The 27,951-nt window shown below is 37.6% G+C and overlaps 1 protein-coding gene across 1 annotated transcript; it reads right to left on the bottom strand.

Annotated features, from left to right (window-relative positions):
- Window position 1: 1 nt before the first annotated feature.
- Window positions 2-27,714, bottom strand: LOC134669081 (collagen alpha-1(II) chain-like). The gene is made up of 19 exons (XM_063526607.1): window positions 27,639-27,714; window positions 26,438-26,560; window positions 25,690-25,872; window positions 25,355-25,495; window positions 24,495-24,594; window positions 23,596-23,685; window positions 22,928-22,989; window positions 22,649-22,846; window positions 21,697-21,831; window positions 18,499-18,585; window positions 18,169-18,403; window positions 17,785-17,849; window positions 17,104-17,196; window positions 5,153-5,317; window positions 4,421-4,572; window positions 3,726-3,902; window positions 3,119-3,259; window positions 1,862-1,939; window positions 2-1,000 (listed from the first exon to the last, which is right to left on the bottom strand). The coding sequence occupies exons 2-19, from the start codon at window positions 26,513-26,515 to the stop codon at window positions 973-975; spliced, it is 2,208 nt and encodes a 735-aa protein (XP_063382677.1). The 5' UTR covers window positions 26,516-26,560; window positions 27,639-27,714; the 3' UTR covers window positions 2-972.
- Between the last annotated feature and the right edge of the window lie 237 nt (window positions 27,715-27,951).

Below are 27,951 nucleotides of genomic sequence, written 5' to 3'. Positions count from 1 at the left end.
CCGTCTGTCCGTGTTTATAAGTTCTAATTTCACATACTCTTATCAAATATTACCCGTGTCATAAAGGGTGACTCACGCTAGACCGGATCGCGGCTGGTCCGGAGCTTTCGGCTCTTCGTTTTCTATTGAAAGCACGACGCACAGAAAACCGCCTAGAAAATTACATGTCGGACGCCTTGGCCCCGGTACGGCCCGATCTAGCGTGAATCATCCTTTGTATTACGGTATAATTAAAAAAAAATGCAGTGAGTATCTGCACTTTCAGAAATCTATTTTTTTATTCATCAACTCGCCCAAATTCCATCGTAATCGATGTAGCTATTTGCGAGAATTGCAAATTTTTTGTCCTTTTCTTAGGTAAATAAAGTGGTATTTAAAAGTTAAATTGCTGTTGGAGACTTAAAGATATTCAATTATAGACGGTCAAACAAAAGAGCCCGTAAGGTCGGTCCTGGGATATACGTCAATGTTTGTCAGTAGAAAAGGCGCAAAAATTAAAAAATATATATACTTACGGAACTGGCTTGACAGACTATAATAACAAACGACAGTCAGCATTCATTCGCTCTTAATACCTATAGGTAAAAGAAAAAATACTAGGTACTTTATACAACATACTAATACAACAATATAAATATGAAAAACACAACGCCAAGGGCCACATTTGACCTTTAAAACTGTCTACCTACTTGATTTTATACCTACTCACAGTAAATTGTGGGTACCTACTAATTTCTATGAGCACGAGCTCTGCAATGATCAAATCAAATTAACATTTTTAAAGTTCCTATGCTTTGACATATTTTTGTTTGCGTTATCAGAGTTAGAGTTAGACCAAGAAAAGTCTGCAGCGTTGCGTTGCACTGCGTGGGCTATCAAAATCGCTGCAGACTTTTCATAATCTAACACTAACCATCTGAGGTTAACAGTAATTATTAAACTAAGTTTTAAAGACACTTAATTTTATAATGGTCACGTTAACCTTCTTCGTCTTCTTGCTCTGTAACAAAATAACTGTTATTAATTATTAATAAGGATTCAATGCGATTTTTATGACAGATATACATATCTAGTGATTTGTAAATCAAAAAATTTTTTGTGTGCCAATAAAGTTGAAAATAAACAATTGACCAATACGTGATTTCGATGTGCACTTACGAGCAAATTTTTGGTTAACTCACTTAGCACCACTTGCACCATCCCACTAACCCGGGGTTAAGCGGTTAAACCGTTAATCCAGTGTCAAATTGTACTGGTAACCATGGTAACTCCAGGTTTAACCGGTTTACCCCGAGTTAGTGAAATGGTGCAAGGTGGCCCTTAGGGTTCAATTTAATTTGGTTATTTAATACTTGCGCTATAAAATTTTCAATGTTGAAGAATACACCTATGGGGTGACATATTCGTTCAATCGAAAAAGCTTGATAAAGAAAAAACAAGTGCGAGTCGGACTCGCGCACGAAGGGTTCCGTACCATATGCAAAAAAAAGCAAAAAAAAAGGAAAAAAAAAAAACGGTCACCCATCCAAGTACTGACCACTCCCGACGTTGCTTAACTTTGGTCAAAAATCACGTTTGTTGTATGGGAGCCCCATTTAAATCTTTATTTTATTCTGTTTTTAGTATTTGTTGTTATAGCGGCAACAGAAATACATCATCTGTCAAAATTTCAACTGTCTAGCTATCACGGTTCGTGAGATACAGCCTGGTGACAGACGGACAGCGAAGTCTTAGTAATAGGGTCCCGTTTTACCCTTTGGGTACGGAACCCTAAAAAGAATACACCTAATGTTAGAACTTGATGCTTTGCCACCTGATAGTAATATAATTGTATATTATTAAATTGAAGTTAAAGACTTACGGTATATGCCTTTGTCTTCTAGGCAGGTTTGGTGTTACTTCTACACACAACACGATGAATTTGCTGCTGCACGGATGCCTGAAATCACAATGACATTATATAATAAGTTCTTTCACATTGCTCATAATTTTTAATTAATAGAAGGGGAAACATGTTGGGGCACCTGATACGTCACGATAATTACATAAAGTCTATAATTGAAGGCAGAATAGAAGAACAGAGAGGCAGAGGAAGACCGAGACGTGCATATATTGACCAGGCCAAAGAGAAAATTAATGTAGTGACGTATCAGGAACTCAAAACAGTAGCAGAGAAGAGAACGGAATGGCGAATACTCCACCGACAAGAGCTAGGCTCTTAAGAACAATGATGATGATGATGATGATTCGTTTGGGCCCGCTATTTTATCCGCGTATGTTTTTAAGCTCTAGTTATCATGTACCTACTGACTTTTATCTCATATTTTATAAGTAACAGAGAGAACAGCCGTATGATATGATTCCTAGCATTATAAACGGCCTGTAGGCTTTTCGCCTAAATCGGTTTTTGCGTGGGAAAAACATCCAAACAAACATTCTTAGATACAATACAATAAAAATACTATTTAATGCACACTTTAATTAAATAATACAACACAAAAGAAAACAGAAATACAAGCAGAGGTAAACAACAGGCGGTCTTCTACAGAGACCTGGATACTGTCAGCTGCAGAGGTAAAATAAGAACGGAAAGGAGTATGCTACCATCTAACTTTAATGTTAATCAGGCTAAGAGCTTAATATTACCCAACATTTTGATGATGATGTTGATGATGGATGATGATGAATGATGAATGAATGATGAATGATGATAAATGATGATAAACGTGATAGAAAAACCGGGCAAGTGCGAGTCGGACTCGCGCACGAAGGGTTCCGTACCATAAAGCAAAAAAAAAAACAAAAAAAAAAAATATCGGTTACCCATCCAAGTACTGACCACGCCCGACGTTGCTTAATTTTGGTCAAAAATCACGATTGTTGTATGGGAGCCCCATTTATATCTTTATTTTATTGTTTTTAGTATTTGTTGTTATAGCGGCAACAGAAATACATCATCTGTGAAAATTTCAACTGTCTAGCTATCACGGTTCGTGAGATACAGCCTGGTGACAGACGGACGGACGGACGGACGGACGGACAGCGAAGTCTTAGTAATAGGGTCCCGTTTTACCCTTTGGGTACGGAACCCTAAAAAAGATATACATATTACACTTACAGTTCTCTCTCTAGCAACCTATTTTTGGCAAGCGTTGACGCGGTCCCAAAATGTTTGGGGCTCTCGCTCATCCAGTCTTGGCAGTTGACCTTTTGGCCCACTTCGAGTGTGTTAGATCCATGCCATAATTTATGTTCAGGCCTAAAACGTATAAACATCATTACAATTGGGCTTATTATTAACTGAGCAACTAAAATATTAAACAGGAACTTTCACTGGGCATATAATAATATAATTTGGCTGTGCATTAATATTTTAGCGCCAATAAATCTATATTGGTCTCAAATTTAAGCATCAATATTATTAAAATTGACAACCTAAAGACAACCGCTATGTTTTAATTTTTAATTATTTGGTCTAAATATATTTTAAGTACTATGGCTACGCCCCTGTTTGATTCTTTTTTGATTATCTTTAATGATTACACGAGTTAAAAATAAAAATAAATCGATTTTTATAAGTATCTAACGCTTATAATAATAAAAAATCTTGATCTTTTCCAGTTAACCTTTGTGCATCTGATACACACAATAAGAAGAAAATTATGTCCATAATAAAATTATATATTTTAAAACTTTTTTCCACTACTTTATAGGTAAACACTTACCAGTTTGGGTCAATAAATATACTTTTCCCATTGAACCCAAAGATGTTTGCAGTCGGAGGAATGTGACCCAGGTCATAAAACATGTCTTTCCATGTGTTAAAAAGCATGTCCCCAAACATGTTTCCTACTGGTAGTTGATGGTATTTTTTATCTACAAGATTCTCCAAACCACCGTCCCTGGAAGATAGTAAATATCCTTGAACATTAAGAAATATAATAAATATGCAGCTAAAGTTGCCTGCTGTGGCAATGCAACTCAACTGTTCGTGTTGAGCTGCGCAGGTTGTTTTGGTTAGTTCCCGATTCACCGGATTCTTCTTTCGCCGGAGTCTTGTTTTGTCGGATTCTCGTATGTATATTGGAATTGTACCGTACTAAAGTAACTCAGGCGAAACAGGAATCCGTTGAAACAAGAATCCGGCAAATCTGATACTAATACTGATACTTGGGGTAACTCCAGCCAGCAGATCCTGCAGCAAGGACTAGGAAGAGGAGACTACAAAGGTTGATACAAAATAGCACTGGAAGCTCGTATGACTGCTGATTCAACCTAAGCGGCAGCGAGTCAGTGGAATGTGTCAGCGTCACCTCACACCGGCTAAGCCTAATGCGAAATCAAGCAAAGTACGCGCGACAACAACCGAGTGAAACAAGAATCCGGCAAATCGGGAACTAACTGTTGTTTTTATCCTTACCTGTAATCGAGCAAAGGCTCAAAGTGACCGCTGATATTGTGTCTTTGGGCCTGCCTTCTGCAGTCATTTGCTATCGCGTAGAAACTAAAACTAGAATTCGTCTCACTTAACATTCTACCAGTGTATGGGCTGTTTAACGCTATTAGACGAATCTGAAATGAAATCAGTTAATTACCATTAAACTTCAACGATAAAGACAAGAGAATTTCCAGTGATGATAGATGATACCAGGCCCCAATTTCACCACGGCTAAAATTGTCAATGACATATGTCGAGCGACAATTGTCAAGCGACAGGTGACATATTACAATTTTATAAAATATTTTCTATAGAAATACTTACAAACATGACAGGCATTTTGCTACAATTGTATGTATTACAATTATGTTGTGAAACAAGAATTATTTTTTCTAGTTGACATATTTGTAGAATTGTCGGTGAATCTTGACAGGAAATGAGTTATATGTCGGAATTTCGTGACAATTGTAGTGTTTCTTGTGACAATTGTCATAAACTTAGCAAGAGAAATATCTGTTTTTTTCCGATATAATAAAGTTTTTTTTAATAATACAATGATGGTGGCAAACAGGAATACGGTCCGCCCGATGGTAAGTGGTAACCGTAGCCCATGGATGCCTGTGATGTCAGCAACAGTGATGTTTTACAATTGTCGCACCTGTCACCGTGGTGAAATTGGGGCCAGGGTTTAGTAAATATATGTATAATGCTAACGTAATTCGTCTTTAAACGCCGTGGTGGTCGAGGTCTCATCCTTGGAGGTCTGTCAGTGCTTGCGACAATGTTAGCCCTTGGGGATCGCGTCGTTACTGGTGCAGGATCATGCCACGGTGGTCGAGTGGTCGTTGATGAGGCCTGGACGTTCCATAAGGAACCCATCTGGAAAATAATAATAATTCAGCCTATATACGTCCCACTGCTGGGCACAGGTCTCCTCTCATGCGCGAGTGGGATAGTCCCGACGCTAGTCCAATGTGGATTGTGAAACGTGCTATTTTATAGGGGTTAAATAATATTGCAAAGCTCCGGCTTGTTCAAAGAAAGCTATAGCACGTTAGCACAAAAAAATGAAATTAAATCTTAATAAAAAAAATGTGGTGTCTAAATTGCTTGCTATAGGAACCTATTTTGGGAGATGAAAAAGGTGAACACAAATTATATTATAGAAACTTTATTTAAGCCTAAATATCTTGCCTATGGAATGTTAGTTGATAAATCTAAACTTGTTGACTTCTATGTGAACCTTTAACTTGATTTGACGACACCTAATTTCAGAACTTAGCTCAGTGGAAAGCTGGGCCGCTTAACAGGTCCAGGATAAAGCTTCACACAGAATTCTACTTATTTAAGAACTAATTTATTTTATACTAAATACTATGTACCAGGATTTTCAAATGTCTTTATCTTACTTTAGTGGTTGCTCAAAATTCTAAATTTACTCTAAACTTTGCAGCTGGCGCTGATGCCCTACTAAATTAAATCATGGAAAGGACCGACCTCAGAATTTAAACGTTCCTCAGATGCAGCGGGGTGACAGGCTGCTTTCCCCGGTGAAGCTAGATGCTGAGCGGAGACGTAGAGCTCAGGGGCCGCGCACGTGGTACCAAAATGACGTGGCAGAGGCAGATGGCGTGTTTAAATTCTTCGCTCCAGGAGGTCTCCAAAACTAAATTGACTTCTAGGATTTTTGAAGCTTTTGAGATAAATTACTCAACGAATGAAATAAATGAATGAATAAATCAGTAAATCCCGGCTCCTGAAAACCGAGAAAAGGTTATATTAGCCTACGCCCTTTATGGCCGCTAGAAAAGAGATGAAACCATTGGAAATTTGGCTCACCGCACTGGTAGCTGCTAAGCCTTCTGGCGGAGCGCTCCCTTCCCTCGAGCAGGAGTCTCTCTGCAAAGAACCAAAATTTGGTTAAGAACAAACCCACAACGTTTCGCGCCATTGTGGAGTCGATCACCACGAAATTTAATTTCTACTCACTCAGTGGAGCTTCCGAAGGACTCAAGCTGTTTCCATCTTTCAGACCACCATGCCGAAAGTGTGGTCTTCCCACAAATTGGGCTCTTGCGAGCGAGTGTCCCCAGAGGGGTTCCCAAATCAAATGTGCCTATCATTCTCGAATGATCTCCAATATGGAGTCCCTGAGAGCCCTAAGGTAGGGTGGCAGTCCCTTGAAGACACAAATCCCACGAAAATTCTGTCTGAATTATTTAGACAATATCACTCCTGAGCCTAAGAAATATATTTTTACCATTTAATCTAATATTGTTTCATTCCAGAGCCACTTTGTAAGTCTGTAATTTCTATGTTTTGTTTTAAATCAAAATTGTTTTTTATCTTATAAATCCTACCTACTTCATACAAAGTTTTCCTGGAGTGACAACATAAATATCTCAAGTTTTAATTAATTTTAGTCATATGACAACCCCGACAACAGATAAGCATCGAGAGATGCATCTGAATGCAACAGATTATGCATAGAAATGCAATCAATGAGGTTTGTTTTGGACACCGTTAAAAACGTTGAAATAAGAAGAGGTATTTTTCTTTTAATTTTCAATCGACCCAAAATACTTATTTTGAATTTAGAAAAATGTACTACGTTACAATACCCCCCTCCCCGATTTTAAGGTTCAACGTAGGTGAACCGCTCGCTGTCCTCAGCGACTCGGATCCTACAAATTAGTTTATTGGACCAGACCAACAACACGCCAAAGGCAAGAAAACTAACCTAATAAACAAGCTAATCAAATTGAACAAAAACCTAACGCGGCTTCGAGATTTCGTTCCACAGGAGTCTTTAAGGACTCTACTCTATATATCTTGAAAAAAAATCTAACGTTTCTATAAACATGGATCAACCGAATCTAAAAACCAACGACCAAATATAAAATCTCGAACCCACGTTAACATACGGAAGGTGAAAAAAACTATGCGGCCATCTGCGCAACACATAGAAAAAACCTCCGTTATACCTTACTATCCAGTGAACAAACCGTTGGCCTTCTCAGCACAACGCGGAAAAAGCTTGCAGTTGTACTGAGAAAGCCAATTCCAACCGCCAGGACCGATGTTCAGCATTCATCAATATAATCTCTCCTTGTCCGGGCAAAATGATGAAGTCTGGGCAATAAACCATCACCCGACTCCAACAACCATAAATCCAAACCGGAAAACAATCCAACAAAATCTAAGTTTCAAACCATCAAAGTTTCTAAATTGAGTTTTAATCTCTACCTAAAAAATTTGTCCCCGACTGACTTGTCGGAGGAAACGAAACGTCCCAAATCATGTTGCACAACACCCCCAAAAAATACGGTATACCTAAATAAAAAACGATGTACGGCAACATGCGAAATAGTACTACCAAAAAAATCGTTAGGTCTAACGCCTACCGACACGTGATTTAAAAAAAAAAACGCTAAGTTAAAAAACAAAATAAAGTACTATTTCGATATTTGTCGGGTATGGTAAGTACCGGACAAAGCGCAACAATGCGTTACCATTTGGTCATATTAAAGATAGCTCCGATGTTGGGGTTGAGAGGTACTTAGCAGGTGAGTGGTTTGTCGTCCTTGGCGGCACGACGACTGGTACAAGACGAGGGATCGTGCGTCCAAGGATAACTCTTCCAAACTCTAAAACCATACTAAGTCCTATAGTCCAAATCGCTCTGAGACTGAGCACAGCTTCGATCGCACCGCACATACATCACGCACTAACAGATTCAAACATTCATCGCCCATGCAAATATAATAACGTAACAGTTTTACTGTTCGCCACGTTCCGAACAAAATTCGTGAATTAAATATTTACCGAATATTTAACACTACTAACGATCTCAACCGTTTTTTTGTTATGTTATGAGAGGTAGGTGATAGTGGTTGTCAACTCTGGCGGCAAGACGACAAGCCAAAAGAGACTCGGGGTCTTGCGTCCAGAGATAACTTCCACCTCAAAACCTAACTTCCATTTCCTACTTAAAATCTTTAATATGCCACGACCCAATCGGGTGACCATCCAGCCTTTCAAGCTCATAAACCAAAGGAGATAAAACCTTTTTAACTCTGCACGGTTCATACTTAGGTGCGAGTTTTGACATAACAAACTTAGAGGCGTCACTTTGCGTATAAGTACGCTTGTGAACAATATCCCCTACTGAAAACTTCGCCTCTCGGCGTCTCAAATTATAATATTTGGCATTTGTTTCATGTGCTTGCAGCATACGTACCCTAACCTGCTCAAAAATGTCTCTCATACAACCAAATTCGCCTGCATACTCCTCTCTAGGCATACCCACATCGTACTGTTTATCAGTATCTTTATAAAACGAGCCGTTAATGACGGGTTCCCTAGCGTGCACTAAAAAGAAAGGAGAATACCCGGTGGTCTCACTTACTGCACTGTTTATCGCAAACCTGATTTGGTGCAGCTTTTCGTCCCATGTACGGTGATTGTCCTTTACGTAAGACGCTACGGCGGTCATCACTACCTTATTATAACGCTCGACTAAATTTACCTGCGGAGTATAGCGCGGGCCATAAAAAATGTTAGGTACGTTGTAGCGTTTCAATAACTGCTTAAACTCTGATCCCGTGAATTGCGTTCCATTGTCTGCAATCACGGTTTCAGGCACGCCATGTTCCAAAATGACATGGTTTTCAAAATTCTTCGCCACCAAAGCGCTAGTAGCGCGGCGAAGTGGAAATAGCAGTGTGTGTTTCGAAAAGCAACATGTAACAACAAATAAAAATGTATAACCTGCGCGAGAGCGCGGCAGTGGACCGACGAGATCTATACTAACTACCAACCATGGTCGTCGACATACCTTTGGCTGTCCCATGAGGCCTGCAGTCGGTTTCTGCGAGTGCTTGTACGCTGCACAAACATCGCACGCTTTTACGAACTCGACTACATCCTTATACATACCGGGCCAAAAGTAAGTCAACGCCAACCGGCGATGAGTTTTAAAAACACCTAAATGCGCAGCAGTTGCTTCGCAATGATTTTGCTGCAAAACTCTCTTACGATCACACTTCTTCACCACTTCCTTCCAATCGAACTCTCGCAACAAATTATACTTTGACTTTGAAAGTCTAAAAAGTTTCCCGTCTTTTAAACAAAAATTTGGAAAATTTGCGGGAAAAGATCTACAACCATTTAAAATCTTATCATACCATTCATCTGGCTCAACGTCATCATTTGTCACGTTTATTGCATCTACTTGCATGAGTCTTGACAGTGCGTCAGGCACAACGTTAAGTGATCCCTTTCTGTGCTCAATCTCAAAGTCGAATTGAGACAGTCTGCAACCCCAACGAGCTAACCTCCCTGACGGGTTTTCAAGATTCATGAACCATTTGAGTGACGCGTGATCCGTGATCACTTTAAACTTACGTGAGACTAAATATGCCTGAAATTTCTCCACTGAAAATATTACCGCAAGAGCTTCCCTTTCAGTGGCGCTGTAATTCCGCTCACTTTTGTTTAGGGCGCGGCTAACGTATGCGATCGGATGCTCAACCCCCTGGATGGTCTGGGAAAGCATTCCACCGATTCCGTATGAAGACGCATCACAATGTACTGAAAATTCCTTTTTAAAATCCGGTACCGCCAAAATGGGTGCCGTCACTAGAGCGTTCTTCAAAATCTTAAATGCTTCCTCTGCTTCCGCAGACCACTCGAAAGGTGGCGCCTTCTTGCCCTGTGACGTAAGTTTATTCAAAGGAGCGGCTATCGATGCGAAATTTCGGATAAACCGTCGATACCAGGAACACGTTCCTAAGAATGCCCTTACGTCACGCGCATTCGTGGGTGTGGGGAAGTTTAGAACGGCAGAAACCTTGTCAGGATCAGTACGCAACCCGAACTCGTCCACGACGTAACCGAGGTATTTTATGGACTGCCTGAAAAACTTAGATTTCTCGAAATTAATAGTTAAATTCGCCTTTTCCAACTTCGCCAACACACGATTTAGCAAAAGCAAGTGCGTCTGAAAATCTGATGAGCAAATAACGATGTCATCGATGTAACAAAAAGCTAAATCGGTTTCGATGTCACCTGTCAAATTGTGATCAATAAGGCTGTCCATCAGCCTCTGCTGACGCGCCGATGCGCCGCAGAGACCAAAAGGCATGACCTTGAACTTAAACATTCCACGACCGGGCACGCAAAAACTTGTCTTCTCCTGTGAGGTTTCAGCTAACGGGATCTGCCAGAATGAGGAACTTAAATCGATCGAGGTCAGGTATTTCGCTTCCTTCAAACTATCCAAAATCTGGGGTATATACGGAATGGAATACGAATCTCCCTTTGTGACCGCATTTAATTTCCTGCAATCTAAACAAAATCGCCAATCACCGTTAGGTTTTCTAACTAAAAGAGCCGGGTTATTCCACGGACTCTCACAGGGTGTAACTACGTCCAATTTTAACATGCGGTCTAACTCGGAGGCTAAAGCAGCGCGTTTTTCCGGCGATAACGGGTACTGTTTCGTTTTGATGGGCGTGGCATCACCAGTATCGATAACATGCTCCGTCAAGCTGGTTCTGCCAAGCCCCTTCTCCTCGAACGAAATGTTTCTAAATTTCCCTACGACGGTGTCCGCGAGTTCCCTCTCGGCCGCAGTTAAATGCTCGTAAGACCGAATCGTGTGTACTTGTTCTGCACTTAAACCGTTACAACTAAAATAATTTTCAGGTGGAGTCATGTGTTCCGCATTTTTTAAACATTCAGGCAATAAATCAAAAGCTTTCCAAAAATCATACCCTAAAATAACGTAATTTACGATCGAGGGTATTACTACAAACTTTATTACTTTCGTAGTATTTTCAAACGTAACCGGGACAAAAATGTACCCAATCGACTCGCAATTTACTCCATTTGCGACCCTACACGAACTAGAGTACGCTTCCTGAAATGTAAAACCAAATTTGACAAAATCCAAATGTGCATTGTTCCCTAAAACTGACAATGCTGAACCGCTATCGGCCAATCCATAAATCTCAAAATCATTCGCTTTAAATTTTAAATATGGTCTAATATCGTCTTTATTTGGAGCAAACAGAATCGTAGCAATCGAACTAGCATTTTTATTTTGTTCAATCGATTTAAACTTTAATCGATTCGATTGACACTTGCTACGATTCAACCTTAGGCGTTTTTTGACTGTTGTTGCATTGGTTTTGTAACGTTACCCTTTTGACAGATCTCACATTCCGATCGTATTGTATTTGCTTTCCCACAACCAAAACAGCTATACGAATTTAATTTAGGCTTTTCTTTACACAATTTAAAATTATGATCCGGTTTACCACATTTGTAACAAACTCCACGATGTGGTTTCGAAAACTTCGCGTCCGAAAACCTTGGTTGCTGTTTTCGCTGTGAAAAGGAACTATCCGACTTGGTCGCGAAGCTTGAGCTTTGTTTAGCAGCGATGGCATTCACCTGAGGTTGCTTGGCACTGGAGCCTTTATAAACATGATCACGACAAAGTGTATGCTCGCTGACCTTGGGCGGTTCTACAAATAATTTCGCCCTTTGCTGTGAAAACTCAACCTTGCGACAATAAGCCTTCAGTTCGGCGACCGACTTAATATCTACCAATGCCAACTGCTGCGTAAAATGTGGGCGAATGTTGTGCAACAAGATGTCCAGTTTCGCCTCCTCCGGTAAGTCTGATTTTAATCTAGCCAACATGCCAGACATTACCGCAAAATACAAGTGGATGGGTTCGTTTTCCCCCTGCGTTCTAGCTTGAATTTCCTGTCTCAGCCTAAAATCATAGTCACCGGGGACAAACTCATCCAACAAAAGTGACTTTAAATCCTGCCAACTTGAAACCGAACCCTTGACACCTCTAAACCACAACAACGCCGAGTCTACAAATAAATGTGGTGCCGCCCTAAATAGTTTGGCATCTGAAACCCCATTTGCTTCTTTTAGTTCCTCCACACGCTCCAAAAATGAGCGCGGGTCTGTTAAACCATTAAATTTAACCTGCCATTTTGAAATATTCAAATCACTAGAGCACTGAACCTGCATTTCCCTAATACCGCTTGTTAACATTTCAGAATTATTGCCGGAGATCAAAGGATTTGGATTTGAAACCTCTGCGCTGCCGCTGGGTGCTGCCGGACTTGAACCTGGACCCTCAATCTTCGCCAATAAACTCTCAAGCTTGGATTGCAAACTAGTCTTCAGTTCTAGCAATGTCTGGTTGCGTTCCGGCTGAACCCTAGCCAGACGGTGATAAATATGGTAGCCGAGGGCTTTAGCGCGACTTAAAGAATACCTCTCCTTTGTCTCACAATATTTGTCAACAATAGAAGCCAAATCGATCACTTTCTCCGAGACAATGCCTAGCTCCGACTCCGCTGACAGTTCAGTCTCCACTATGTCCTCGCTAGGCGCTTCTAAAATAAGAGACCTAAGTTGCTTTCTCAAAGCGTCAACCGTGGTTGCAGGCGTTTCCGACCGAATTTGAACCTCATAAATCAACTCATCCTTCAAAAGACTGTGAAATTGAATGCTGCGCTCCATTTTTAACTAGTGTATAAACTACTGTATTGAAAATTCTGGTATTAACAATATGTATTGTATGTATGACTGTATCACTATGTTGTTTTCTAACAAGATTAAATAATATTAAATAGTGTACTATTTTCTTTAAACCAATCTTAATCTACAAATAATGTAACTGTAATCCTTAATGAGTAAAGTATTTTTCCTACCGAAAATAATTTCTAACTGACAGGTGTACACTTTCAAACGTCAACTTTCTTTTTAAATTTGCAAAGTGAAAGCTACTATGAAATTGGTTCCAAACAATACCACAAACTTCCAAGAAGGTAATACTTCCAACGAAATTCAATACTTTTTACTTTAAATATGTAACAATGAGCTGACACTAAAGAAATTTAAGGGAAATGTAAGCAAGTACTCGAAATTAATTGTTATTTCTCAAATTCGAATATCTTTGTAATAAGTCCGTACTACAAAAGAATGCACAAAAACCTTTTTAAATTTCAATTTTACGCTTAAAAGCAACACAAATCTAAAACAAATGTTGAAATTAAATCTTAGTATCTAAAATGAGTGAAATTTCCTAGCATGTACTTGGTGCAAAGTACAAAACCACGTTATTTTTACGGTTGGCAATAACCTCAAAAATCAAAAAATTGCTTGTCACTTTCTCTTCTAAAAAACATCAAATAAATTGCATCAAACCAGCAAAATTGCAATCAAATCCTCAAATTACTATATCTAAAGACTATTTAATGAATAGAGAGCAACCAAGACTAAACAAAAAGGTAATTAACACAGTAAATATTTCACAACTTTCCTGGTACATGAAATTTCACAAGATTCCTTTAGCAAGTTTATACCCAGGGCGCCAGTGAAACCATAGAGTTATATATTTGACAGAGGGAATGTCACTTAAGACAAACTGTGACCCTGCAATGGCGGACGGTTTGAAAGTGTGCGTGTAGACGAGTGATACCATGTAACACAAATTCTCCCCTAATGGTGAAACAATTATTTTCAATGTCGTCCTTGTTTTCAAATATTAAAATAGTACAGTTTTACGTTAGACGATAAAAAAGTGTCTACCTAACTGAATTTATAGGTCTTGAAAATGCGCATTGTTGCACAAAGTAATTGTGCAACAATGCGCATTTTCAAGACCTATAAAATTATTAAATTATTTTCAATACCTAATGATATTTAACTTGTAACATATCTGGTTTTAAATAAAAAATTAATATAAGGTAAATGTACTAGTGCTCGACATGTTAATGCCCAATAGATGACACCTTGCTGTCACCTCTATTGACAATGACTTAAGTTTCAAGATGACATGTACTGGACTGGGACCGCGTCGAGCACCATGAGTATGTTTACCTTACATAACAAATAAACGTTAGCTATCAAAAATTGTTCATGTAAACGTCTTTAAATTCCTTATTATCGGGAAATTACCATACCGACCTAGTTTGAAATGCAAAATCAATAATTTAGCTATTTAGCTAAATGTCCTAAATGATCGCTTATAGTATACATAATGATTTAATAAGAAGGGCATCAATTACCCTATTTTCGGGAAATTACCCTATTCAACTTCCTGGTCACACTCCTGTTTCGCATTTATAAACAATGAAATATGGAGATTTTATGTACAATACCATGATAATTGATAAAAATAGCTATGAAAAGTTATTCCGTCACTTTTTTTCTTTCGATCGGTACAATTCTTGCAGGTTTTAAGTACACATGCCGGCATATTTTAAATTTTTCTTGGACAAATTTACTTCACTGACGTTTTGATCCGTCTGACGGCAAATTGGTGGATGAGGGCATTGAGATAACTGTCAATGTGTGTGTGTCACGCGTAAATACTAGGAAATTGGTGGATGATGGAATCACAGTCTTTGTCTTAGCAAAACTACGTCCGTAGTATTCTAGGTCCATGAGTGAAACGTGCTATTTTATAGGGGTTAAATAATATTGCAAAGCTCCGGCTTGTTCAAAGAAAGCTATAGCACGTTAGCACAAAAAAATGAAATTAAATCTTAATAAAAAAAATGTGGTGTCTAAATTGCTTGCTATAGGAACCTATTTTGGGAGATGAAAAAGGTGAACACAAATTATATTATAGAAACTTTATTTAAGCCTAAATATCTTGCCTATGGAATGTTAGTTGATAAATCTAAACTTGTTGACTTCTATGTGAACCTTTAACTTGATTTGACGACACCTAATTTCAGAACTTAGCTCAGTGGAAAGCTGGGCCGCTTAACAGGTCCAGGATAAAGCTTCACACAGAATTCTACTTATTTAAGAACTAATTTATTTTATACTAAATACTATGTACCAGGATTTTCAAATGTCTTTATCTTACTTTAGTGGTTGCTCAAAATTCTAAATTTACTCTAAACTTTGCAGCTGGCGCTGATGCCCTACTAAATTAAATCATGGAAAGGACCGACCTCAGAATTTAAACGTTCCTCAGATGCAGCGGGGTGACAGGCTGCTTTCCCCGGTGAAGCTAGATGCTGAGCGGAGACGTAGAGCTCAGGGGCCGCGCACGTGGTACCAAAATGACGTGGCAGAGGCAGATGGCGTGTTTAAATTCTTCGCTCCAGGAGGTCTCCAAAACTAAATTGACTTCTAGGATTTTTGAAGCTTTTGAGATAAATTACTCAACGAATGAAATAAATGAATGAATAAATCAGTAAATCCCGGCTCCTGAAAACCGAGAAAAGGTTATATTAGCCTACGCCCTTTATGGCCGCTAGAAAAGAGATGAAACCATTGGAAATTTGGCTCACCGCACTGGTAGCTGCTAAGCCTTCTGGCGGAGCGCTCCCTTCCCTCGAGCAGGAGTCTCTCTGCAAAGAACCAAAATTTGGTTAAGAACAAACCCACAACGTTTCGCGCCATTGTGGAGTCGATCACCACGAAATTTAATTTCTACTCACTCAGTGGAGCTTCCGAAGGACTCAAGCTGTTTCCATCTTTCAGACCACCATGCCGAAAGTGTGGTCTTCCCACAAATTGGGCTCTTGCGAGCGAGTGTCCCCAGAGGGGTTCCCAAATCAAATGTGCCTATCATTCTCGAATGATCTCCAATATGGAGTCCCTGAGAGCCCTAAGGTAGGGTGGCAGTCCCTTGAAGACACAAATCCCACGAAAATTCTGTCTGAATTATTTAGACAATATCACTCCTGAGCCTAAGAAATATATTTTTACCATTTAATCTAATATTGTTTCATTCCAGAGCCACTTTGTAAGTCTGTAATTTCTATGTTTTGTTTTAAATCAAAATTGTTTTTTATCTTATAAATCCTACCTACTTCATACAAAGTTTTCCTGGAGTGACAACATAAATATCTCAAGTTTTAATTAATTTTAGTCATATGACAACCCCGACAACAGATAAGCATCGAGAGATGCATCTGAATGCAACAGATTATGCATAGAAATGCAATCAATGAGGTTTGTTTTGGACACCGTTAAAAACGTTGAAATAAGAAGAGGTATTTTTCTTTTAATTTTCAATCGACCCAAAATACTTATTTTGAATTTAGAAAAATGTACTACGTTACAATTGGGTACTTCACATATTCATTTTGAATGATTTTGAATTTATCTGGAAAACAGGTAAAATAAATATTAAAGTTCAAACATAATGCTGAATGTCAAGAAAACTCTTTTTTAATGTGAAAGAAAGATTTTAGTCTTTCTGGTGTTACCTATATTTTGTAAAAAAAAAAAATAACAGCTGGCGGTGCAACACATGCTAGCAGGTCAGGAAGGCGATTCGTACTTTTTAGTCTTCTTATGAAACAGGCATGGATCTGTTAGCTTTTGGTTACTGTTGACAGATAACAGATCAAGTCTATAATCATTTTTTAACAAGATACATAATTATAAAGTTCGAATCGCTCTCCCTGTTTCTATAAAATATCAAAACCAACTATTAATTAATTCAAATTTTTACATTCCACCATGTTATTTCAGTTTAACGTAGCTTCTTTCAAAAAAGAAATGTATACAAAGTGCTTTGAGCGCTCATTAGGAATCCTCATAATCAAAACGCAACATTGAATTAACAAAGGAAACATTCTTATTAAGGAAACGGAAAAATATACCCGGACATATTGCCACCCATTTTGGACCCGTAAAAGAAGAATTTCCTCTTGTAAGACGAAGGCTAATGTTCCTAGAGGCGTGCTTTCGGTTCTCTGTAACAAAGAAATATTAAACTTTATAATAGTCTGTTTTTTATCCTTTATTATCTACCAATCACTACACCTTATAAAACAAAGTCTCCCGTCGCGCCTGTCTGTTAAGTCTGTTTGTGTGTATGTATGTCGGCGTTAAACCCAAAAACTACTGAACGGATTTTCACGTGGATTTCACTTTATTCTTTATTCACTTACTTATCAATGGAGTGATTCTTAAGGATGGTTAAGGTATATATTTTGTTAGGGCTTTGTGCGAAGCTGGGGCGGGTCGCTAGTTATGTATTATATGTATTTACAAACTCGTGGTTACGAGACAATTGGCTCTCCCATACTAATTTCGTATGGAATGCTAACACAACAGCTTATTTCAGTTGTGTCAATGTGTACAAACTAAAATGTAGAAGGAAACTGAGTAGTGTTTCGCTACATCATTGTCAATTAGAAATACAAGGGAGTCTATGGTAAGTATTAGTCACCAGTGTAACCACTAATACCATAGGCTCCCTTGTACTTCTATTTTCTTCTAGTTCTACATCCTTATTTTGTTGTCGTTTGGACGAACAGTTGACAGATACCATGACTTACTTTTATTAATGCTGTCCGGCTTTTGTAAACCACTGTGGATGCCGTGTAAAAGTCATCTTCTCCGACTGAAAAATATACGAGTATAAAATACAAAAATACAGACACTATGTGCAAATACTCAAGCCAAGGCATTTATCAAGCCATTGACCGACCTTGGTAATCTAAAATATTTCTAAATAATATAATTTTAAATACAATGACATTTTCGTTGTGAATCTAACTACTCCTAAACGAAGTAAGTGGGTTTTCAAAATCAAACTTAATTGAAATAGTATAAATGGCGTCTATTATAATTCCGGACTCATTTTAACAAAACAAGCAAAAAAAAACTACAATTTTATTTGATATACATAATAAATAACTAATAAAAAATATTTTACTCACTGTCATAATAAATAGAATTTAGTGCATCCGCTGTTCCACCTAATGGTTCAGTGATCGTCAATCCAGGGGACCCGGGTAGGCCAGGTTTGCCAGGAGGACCTGGGGGGCCAGGCGGTCCAGAAGGTCCAACAGGTCCAGGAATAGCAGTGTGATTGGAGGCTCCGCCAGGAGGTCCTGGCGGACCAATTGGTCCCGTGGGCCCAATCTGACCTCTTTCGCCTTTTTCACCTTTCAGCTGGGAAAACGGTTAAACTTGTATTTAATAGGATATTGTACGTGTAAGTAGCAAGCGAGCAAGGTCAAGTTAAAAAAAAATAAACAATATCATACCAATGCCAAGTCAACGGGTTGAGCTCTTTCCCCTTTCTCCCCCTTTTCACCGGTCGACCCTTTTTTGCCTTCAACGCCTTTGTGCCCCTAATAGAAAGTGAGTAAATCAAGTTAACAGTACATCAATAAAATCTATTATAGAAGTATTTTACTTTAATGGAAATAATCTTACGTAGGTGAGCAAAATATTTCAGTTGAATAACGAATGAATGAGTTGGCATATATTTTTAAATACAATATTAGAGCTAAACTTTGATTAGTTTTAATTGTCTTTTATGTTTAATGTTGTTTGTAAATGCGCTAGGCACAAGTCTCAATTAATTATTGATTGTTTGACTTATGCAAAGTTGCTGAATAAGGGAGTACTGCGATAGTGAATTTGGTAATATTTGAAGACTTATTTTTTTATCAAAATAAAAGTCTACTCGTATGTAGAGGTATTCTTAGGTTTGCATTAATATTTATGGTATGTATCAGCTTTGAGATATGTTTTTAAGCACCTTTATACCGCCATCATTATCAGTCCACTTTAATAAAAAAAAAACTCTTTTTGTACAGTCAGCAGCAGATATACCTGAGCGGGCAAGGTGTCCAAGAAAAAATATACACTTCAATCGTCACAAAAATAAGGACATCTAAGATGTCATTTTCACGTAGGCTTTCAGTTCGTCACAAATACCTTAACTTCTGAGTTTTTCTTTAACACATACACCCTTATTTAATCACAATGACAATAACGGTTAAAAAGTCAGTGGTAACTAAGCAATCAAATTCAAGCTGCTGTCATTAATACCTACACGCACTGCCAATCACGTACGTCAGCAGCCAGGGTGCCACCAGTTGCTAAGCAGTTGTTATTTCAATGGTAACTAAGCATCAACATTTTATCTGTTTAACTTTAAAATAAATACTGTAGCACTACGAATTGACACCTCCTTTCTTAAAGAAGTATTTTATCGTTAAGTGTCAAACTTATACAATAAATAAGTAGGTTCTACTAGAATGATCGGTTTTTTTTATTTTAACTGTCATATGCGGCTGTTCTTCCAAACCTTCGAGCAACACCGGCTTCCGACACGTCGGAAGGGAGGGGCCCAAGCGATATCTCACCGTACAAATCTTTCTGCCATTTTTCGCGGGGGGAAAGGTGCACACAGTCGCACTTCTCACACACGTACATACAAAATCCAATCTGTAATGACGACACAAATACATAGAAAATGACGCACGTCAAAGACAAATCTTGCAAACCTCGATCTCTTTTTGTGTACGGACGAGTGACTAGTGTCACAACACGCACACTAACACATTTTCGTTGAAGTATATCATTGTATTCTGAGAGATGAGAAGTCGGATTTGTCGCTCGACCGATCCGCAATTTGTACTGAGCGACCAAAATCGATAAATCCAACAATTACTTGAGACTAAAATATAATAATTGTATTTAAATGTAATTTAACGTATGATATGTAAAAAAAATATTACATGTGAAATGTATCACTTTCTTTTTGTAAATTTGATGTCCCCGACCTCTTTTTATAACAAAAAACCGAGCAAACAGGCATTTTTGTGCAGCAGTGTTCACGCGCGCGTCTGGACTCGGTCTAGTGAAAAATCCAAGTGCAACTAGTTTTATTACCCGCGCTAGATTAGATTGACGCGCTAATCTTGTGCCTCGGCAGAGGGGAAATAGTGCGAATGCCGCCTCCCTTCCGTGTTGCTCGAAGTTCCAAACCGTTGATCATATTATATACCTATGTTAATGTATTTATTTAACCCACTTATTGTAGTAAAATATACTATACAGGGTGGCCCATTTAGATCGGCCAGTATGGGAAAATCTGATACTATAAGATATACACCGATCTCTTCTTAGGAATCATGTCATCGATTTTAGTAACACGAAAAACTGCATTCATACATTAAAAAAAATGTGTACTCAGCTCGGGAATCGAACCCCGAACGTTTTGAAAAATAAAACTAAGACTATTTCTATTTAGATATCGATTGTGTAGGTCTTAAGCAATAAATGTTACTATGAAACATGATGTCTGAAATTAATAAAATGCATTGTTTTCATATCCTTTAATTTAATTTAGTCAGTTTTCGAAGAGACCAGCATTTTTAGGGTTCCGTACCCAAAGAGTAAAACGGGACCCTATTACTAAGACTCTGCTGTCCGTCCGTCTGTCCATCCATCCGTCCGTCCGTCCGTCTGTCACCAGGCTGTATCTCAGGAACCGTGATAGCTAGACAGTTGAAATTTTCACAAATGATGTATTTCTGTTGCCGCCATTATAAGTAACAAGAAATACTAAAAACAGAATAAAATAAAGATTTAAGTAAGGGGCTCCCATACAACAAACGTGATTTTTGAGTAGTAAATATCAAATGGCATTCCGCACAGGAGTGATCTAAGTAACGCCCACTGCGGGTTCAAACCTACAACGTCCTGATAGAAAGTCGTACATACGCTACATGTGACATTATCTTCAAAAATTATATAAACTAATGCGAAATTAACATAAAACCAGAAGACACAAATTAATAATAGAAATGAAACCCAAAAAAAACAAAAAGCTGTAATATCTCTCGGTGCGTACGACTGAGATTTGAACCCGCGGTCTCTGCTTTGAAAAGCAAACGCCTGTTACTGAGACCACGACGTGCCTTGACAATTGGCTCTAAATTCGGCTTCAGTTAGCTTTTGCTATGTGTCATTCGTCTTGACGATTATGTTAAAAGAAATAGTTTGCAGTAAGTTGACCGAGAGGCTCCTGTCAAATGGTTGAAGGGCAAAACGTGAGATAGATGTATGTGATGACAAGACTGTACTGCGTTCGATGATTGTCAAAACGCTTTACCTGAAATTAGCATGGCTATCTTTTATTCAATATTCGACCATACTTGTATGCTTTAAAGTCTATTTTTCCATATTGTTCAGATATATTTGACACGTTGACCGCTTAGATACCATTGGTTTTTTGACAGCTAAGGTATCAAAGACTTGTTGTAAGTGTAGAAATTAATGAATAGCGACTGTTAACATATTTGTGACACGTTGAGCGCTCACAAGTAAATACTACCATGACAGTCAACAACTTTTTGACAGTTTAAACGTTTACCTCTCTTTGAGCACCTGGAGTGTATAGCGACTTCTGCTGCTGACTGTATAATCAAAACAGACTGGATACTTACTATAGGTCCCGGAGGTCCAGTATTTCCTTTATCTCCTTTAGGTCCATTTTGTCCCGGCGTACCTTGTTCGCCTTTAGGACCAGAATCTCCTTTTGGGCCCGCTTTTCCGGGATGGCCATGCGATCCTTTATCACCCTTAAATATTAATACAATAATATAAGTAATAAAACAATTATAACGATTTACTAGCCGTGATCGTTATGATATATATACTAATAGATACAGGATGGCCCTGAAATACGTTGACAATTTTTTATTTTATTTTATTAAGTACCTACTTATTTACAAAGTAAATAATAAATTAAAAATACACTGCCGTATTCGAACTTCAAGATATTCACAAGAGACGACACGTACTAGATCCATTCTAGATACGTTATAGTTTAGATATCAACTAGTTCTCTTTTGCAGCGCAATTCGGGCAACCAATGTCACTTTTACGTTAGATAGAGTAAGATGTCTATTAGATGTGAACTGGATCTCTAAGTCATATCCTGTGGAAATCGTTCAAGAGTATTTCCCGAATCGTGCAAATGTCAAATTTGACAGGTTAGATCTTAAACATATCGTTATCGTATATTGACGATGTCTAAAAGATATCTAATAGATGTCTATTTCAAAATACGAATCGGGCCCACAGTCTTTTATGCAACCAAAATTAAATGTCTTCAAAATGGCCTCCTTTCGCTTTGATACACAAACGCACACGTTTGTTAAAATTTTCATCCAAATGGCGCAGCTCCTCCAAGGATATTTTGTCCCATTCTTTGGTAAGTGTTGCTTTTAGAGCGTTTACACTTTTGTGTTTAGTACCACATGCATTTGTCTCTAAGATTGACAACAAACTATAAGTAATCCATTAGATTTAGATAAGGCGAGTAGGATGGCCACTCTTTTGAACTTAAAATCTCTTTTTTTAAATTTGCAGTGGTGCGTTGATAATTTTATTCACCTTAGTTAGCGTAATGGCAGCAGCAGGAGTGTTTCCAGGTGGTCCTGGTTCTCCACGGTCCCCTTTATGACCTCTTGGTCCAGGTGGTCCGTGCTCCCCTTTTGGTCCCTCTGGACCTTGCTCTCCCGGCATTCCGTCTCGGCCATCTTTACCGTCGTTTCCCGGTAGTCCATTTATCCCGTCATCCCCTCTGTCACCCTGAAATGGAAATAATATTTTATTTTAAGAATATTATTTTTTCTAATAGTTATAGTAATGATTGTAAACACAAATAATCACCTGAATGCCATAATCTCCTTTCTCCCCTTTTGGTCCTCTCAATAAATCAGCAATTTCAGCCTCTGAAAATACAAATAAATTAATAAAACCTTTTAAAACTAAATCTATAAGCAATGCCAAATTACGTGAAATCATGCTAAAAAATAAAGGATAAAGGAAAATAATGCTATTACGATAAAAAGGGCCTCGTTGAGTTGCTTCCAACCGAAAAATTATACAACTTCCTAATACTTATTCTTCTAGTCGGGAGATCAATATTCAATCTGCCTCTTTCTAATTCTACATGATCTGTAAAGGACGCAGCTACAGCAGAGCTTTGGCCGTTTGTTCATTAAGTAATGCCAATTCGACAGGTCAGAGGGATGGAATCTTTGAGGGGAAATAAAAGAAAAATTGAAGGGAAATCAATCGGCTAACGTTATTACTTGTACGTGATCAGGTTTGATTGATAGAGAAATAAATGTGTAGTTATTTGTAGGCTTCGTAAAATAAGTTCTGTTTACAATATTGTAATATTATTTTTAATAATAAAAAAAGAAGCATCGACAAAGCTAAAATATGTGAGCGATTGATTCGAATAAAGCTCAATACTTAAGATTTAAGTCAATTATGTTGAGGTTGGGTTATAATTGGTACGACACGTACCTACGTGGTGTGTAAACACTTACTCTCTTTAGGATCCATCTCTTCTGTTAACAATGTTGTTAATTTAGCTGGCATGCCAGCCAGACCAGGCGGACCGATGAGGCCAGTATCGCCTGTAATGAATTATTTTGAATTTGAACGAATTATATTGAAGTTAATATTCAATTCGAATAAGATTATTAATAATAAGTAATAATTTTGTTTGATGTTTTCTTAAATTCACTAATCATGTTATAAACCTGTTTTTGTCAGTACTTATTAAGAAAAAAATACATTAAAAAAAAAGCAAACTGTACTTGATTTGTTTATGCTTGCTATAATATTGAATAGAATCAGGCGTTACTTTGCGGAAATCCATATTAATTAAAACCAAAATATTACTTGGCTAATCCGCGTAAAAAGATAACGTGCTAGTCAATCAGTGCTAACCCGTTATACTTACTTGCGTATTTTTTGCATGCAGTTAATGTTCCCACCCTCCCAACGCAAAAATAAATACGCAAATAAATATAACAAACCACCACCAAAAGAATAATACTCGACACGTGTTTCGCCTCTCTACTTACGAGGCATCCTCAGGAGCTGTATGACGGTCTGGCGTCCGGCAACGGAACACACGGTGTTTCCGTTGCCGGACGTCAGACCGTCAACAGCTCCTGAGGATGCCTCGTAGAGAGGCGAAACACGTGTCGAATATTAGCAAAGTAATATTTTGGTTTTAATTGCTATAATATTATTTTGGCAGTAGTGCCATTGCCATGGGTATGATGAGTAACTTAAGTAGGTGTTGCCATAGCCGACACTCAAAATTATAACATAACTACCATAATCAATTAAGAATTTAAATGTTAATCTATTTTTCCTTTTATAATTTATACAATGAATACTTCTGAAATACTCGATCGCAAAAACAGATCATAACCTTTTTGTCCTTTATGACCGGGTAACCCGTCACTCCCAGGTGCGCCTGGAGCCCCATCTCTTCCGTCTTCACCGGGTTCTCCTCTTTCTCCCTTTGTTCCCTATGAAAGGAATGAAAAGTATTGGAACTGTTAAAAAGGTTAATTGGAATCCTTTATTGCATACATCAAAGAAATTCTCGAAAGCAGGTTTCGTCGGGTGACAAGCAAAAGTCACTAACTAACACCATTGAAATTATTGGACAATAAACCGTTTGACAAGTGTAATAAAGTGCATTGTTACTTTAATTTTTTGATAGTACTTAGTGACTTTTGCTTGTCACCCGACGGTTTCATCGAGATCACGGTAGTCGAATCCTTCTATTGAGCGAGCCCTAGCTAAACTTGTAGTCTTGATCGTACCCGGATCCAAATATGACGGTAACATTACCAAAATTAAATTACAATCATCAAATCATAAAATGACTTCATCTGTATTATAACTGAATTCGAAAGAAGTTGCGTATTAATATGATAAGATCATTTAAATTGTGCCCTTGTTCCAGTACAACACTGAATGGTTGAAACGTTTACGGATAGGTATAATATTATTATACTTTACATAATATAGTGCGATATAAAACAGTAGAAATTAAACAAAATGAAACTATAAAAATCACATATTAAATTGTTGCTATATTTAAGCATTTTACGTCAAAAATGTGACAGTTACGTTAGGAAGTGGCGCCCTCAATAATTTTCTACAATTTCTTGTCGGACTATAGTTATAGAGTTGTTTAAGAACTTTAGGCATCGCTGTCCATCAATTAATGTTTAATGTCAAACGCACAATTGCTAAATAAAAATAATATTATCATGTTACCTGATCACCTTTGTCTCCTTTGGATCCAGTTTCTCCTTTTGCGCCCCTTTCTCCTTCCGGTCCTCTAAGACCCGGGGGACCAATTGGTCCAGGTGGACCTCTTTCACCTGGTACGGCTACTTCTTTTTTTTCTTCTGTTTCCTGTCAATAGGCATTCTAACATTTAATGTTTCTAAGAATATAACAGTTTAGGTACTGGCGAAAAAACTATTTGTAAAGATCGTAGAAAATGTTATCTGATTCTTCTCTTCATATTTTGAGTCAAGCTGCAAACATTCATAAACAAAGTAGCCTCAGTATTATCGTGTCTAAATTAAATCACAATAATTTATCACCTTCATGATAGTACAAACTCCAGGCGGTCCCTGCGGCCCCGGTGGCCCAACTGGTCCCGGCTCTCCTATCTTGCCTGGTTCACCATCGCGTCCTGGAGATCCGGATCTTCCTGGGCTTCCATCTTCTCCTCTTGGCCCTGCGTGTCCAGTGTGCCCTCTTGGTCCAGGTTCACCTGGTGCACCCTAGAATTTAATACAAAATGAAGATAAAATAAACATTATAACCGCTGTTGATGTCACTTGTACTTGATTTCGTTTCATATTATTTTTAACTTGGTTTGCCTTTCCTTACGTTTCATTTTATTAAATTTATAATAATTAAATTTATTACGTAAATTAAAAAAAAAATTGGTACACGCTTCAATAAAATAAGTATTATTACGAGTACATACATATGTTAAGCCGTAGTTCCTGCTGGTTATATTCCTAGGTACTATTTTTTTCATGACTTTAATTAAGTTAAACATGTGACTGTTACACTTAATTTTTATGACGATTTATAACTTTTAGAATTTAATTACTTAATTCTTATTTTTAATATAATTAAGTAATTAAATATTAATAATAATATTTTCTGTTGAATTAATAGCCGCAATTTATCGGTATTCTGTACTCTCTCAAGATCCCCAAGTTACAGGCTAAGCCTAGTGTGAGGATCACTGAACTGTACTGCCTCTATTGGTAAAATAAATATGTTTTGAATTATTGTTTTATTTATTTATTAAAGGTAATGCTAAAGCATTCTTACCCGTGGGCCAGCTAGTCCAGTTTCTCCTTGGTCACCCTGTGGCCCCGGACTGCCTGGCGGTCCTCTCATCTCGGGCATGGACGCAAGCAAGCTTGATATGGTCGACTCTGAGCATTCACATTTCTGCAAGGATATAGTTTTTTTATAAAAAAAAGACAGCTACTTATGTCACAAATAGTACTCTTATGTACACAAACTGACCTAAGTAGTCCCACAGTAAAATCAATAAGGCTAATAAGTAATAATTATTTGCCTTGCATCTGTCTGTTTGTCCGCGGCTTGACTCAGAGAATATAATTCCGAGGAAGCTGAACTCAACTTACTTCACTGAGAGAAAAGGATAACAAAAACACACTTAGAATTACAAAAATAAACTTAATCCGGGGACAAGGAGAGTCAACTAATAGGAACAAATTGACTTTTGCAATTTCTATTAGTTCTTGCAAATTCTATTATCTGTTTGTTGAAATTAGATTTAGGATTACTGAGCTGTTTGTAGAAATAAATAAACTTTACAGAAATAGTGAAACGTCTATAATTATTACTAAACTTCATTTTCCCCCCAGTACATAACTGTTTTTTAATTCCTGGTTTAGTATACGAATGATTTTTCTCTCAGTGTTCGCTTAACTTTAACAGGGACGCCTAGAGTCTAATTTATTTCAGAAAATACAGTAAAAAGTAAATAAATAACTTATGAATAAGCCTTAATGTTATGGGTACTAGACGAAGATATATGTATAATAATAATAATATACGAAATATCTATTACTAAAGCTATAAATATTTGACTACGATCATTACAAGAAGTGTCAGTACGGGAACACAACGTATAATTGTTTCCTTTATTTTTTTAATGTAATTAATGTAATCTCTTATAATGCTGTAACATTTTATCCGTTTAAGTACAGGCTTCCTGTCTAATTATTTTTAAATTAGGAGTCTTCAATCAGCAAACAAAATCAATAGTAATAAATTTATACTTCGAGTGATCAGAATTTAATTACTTTACTCGCTTGGGTTCGAGCGATAATCAAAGCGAGCGCGTGTAATGAATTAATTTTCCTAATAATCTTTATACGATGCTAGTGATATTTAAAATAAACATTCTGTTTGAATGAAGGTACTCGGATACGCAAAGATTTATGCACATCTGTATATAATATTCCGAGGGTTTCATGTTTGTATAAAAATAACTTACACCAATTTCTCCTGATGATCCTGGTACAAAATCGGGGCCTTCTATATCTTCATCCTAGTAATTAAAAAAATAAATGAATTATCGGAAAGTTATTCTACATTTTAAGAATGTATTAAAATTTAGTCAAATCATTTGATGTGTTATTCAAATACTGCCAATATTGTTCTCAAAAACCTCAAGGATAAAACAACATTAATATTTAGTAGAATACTCAAGCATAGCTTTAACACTTTAGATACTACCTATAAGGTGTATTCGGGTAATACCGAATGACGGATAATTCCGAAAATCAGATGAAAATCACCCTAAATTC

The sequence above is a fragment of the Cydia fagiglandana genome, chromosome 11 (assembly GCF_963556715.1).
Source record: "Cydia fagiglandana chromosome 11, ilCydFagi1.1, whole genome shotgun sequence".
Classification (NCBI taxonomy): Eukaryota; Metazoa; Arthropoda; class Insecta; order Lepidoptera; family Tortricidae; genus Cydia; species Cydia fagiglandana.
Note: the sequence above shows the minus strand (reverse complement) of the source record. Positions and strands in the feature narration are given on the sequence as shown.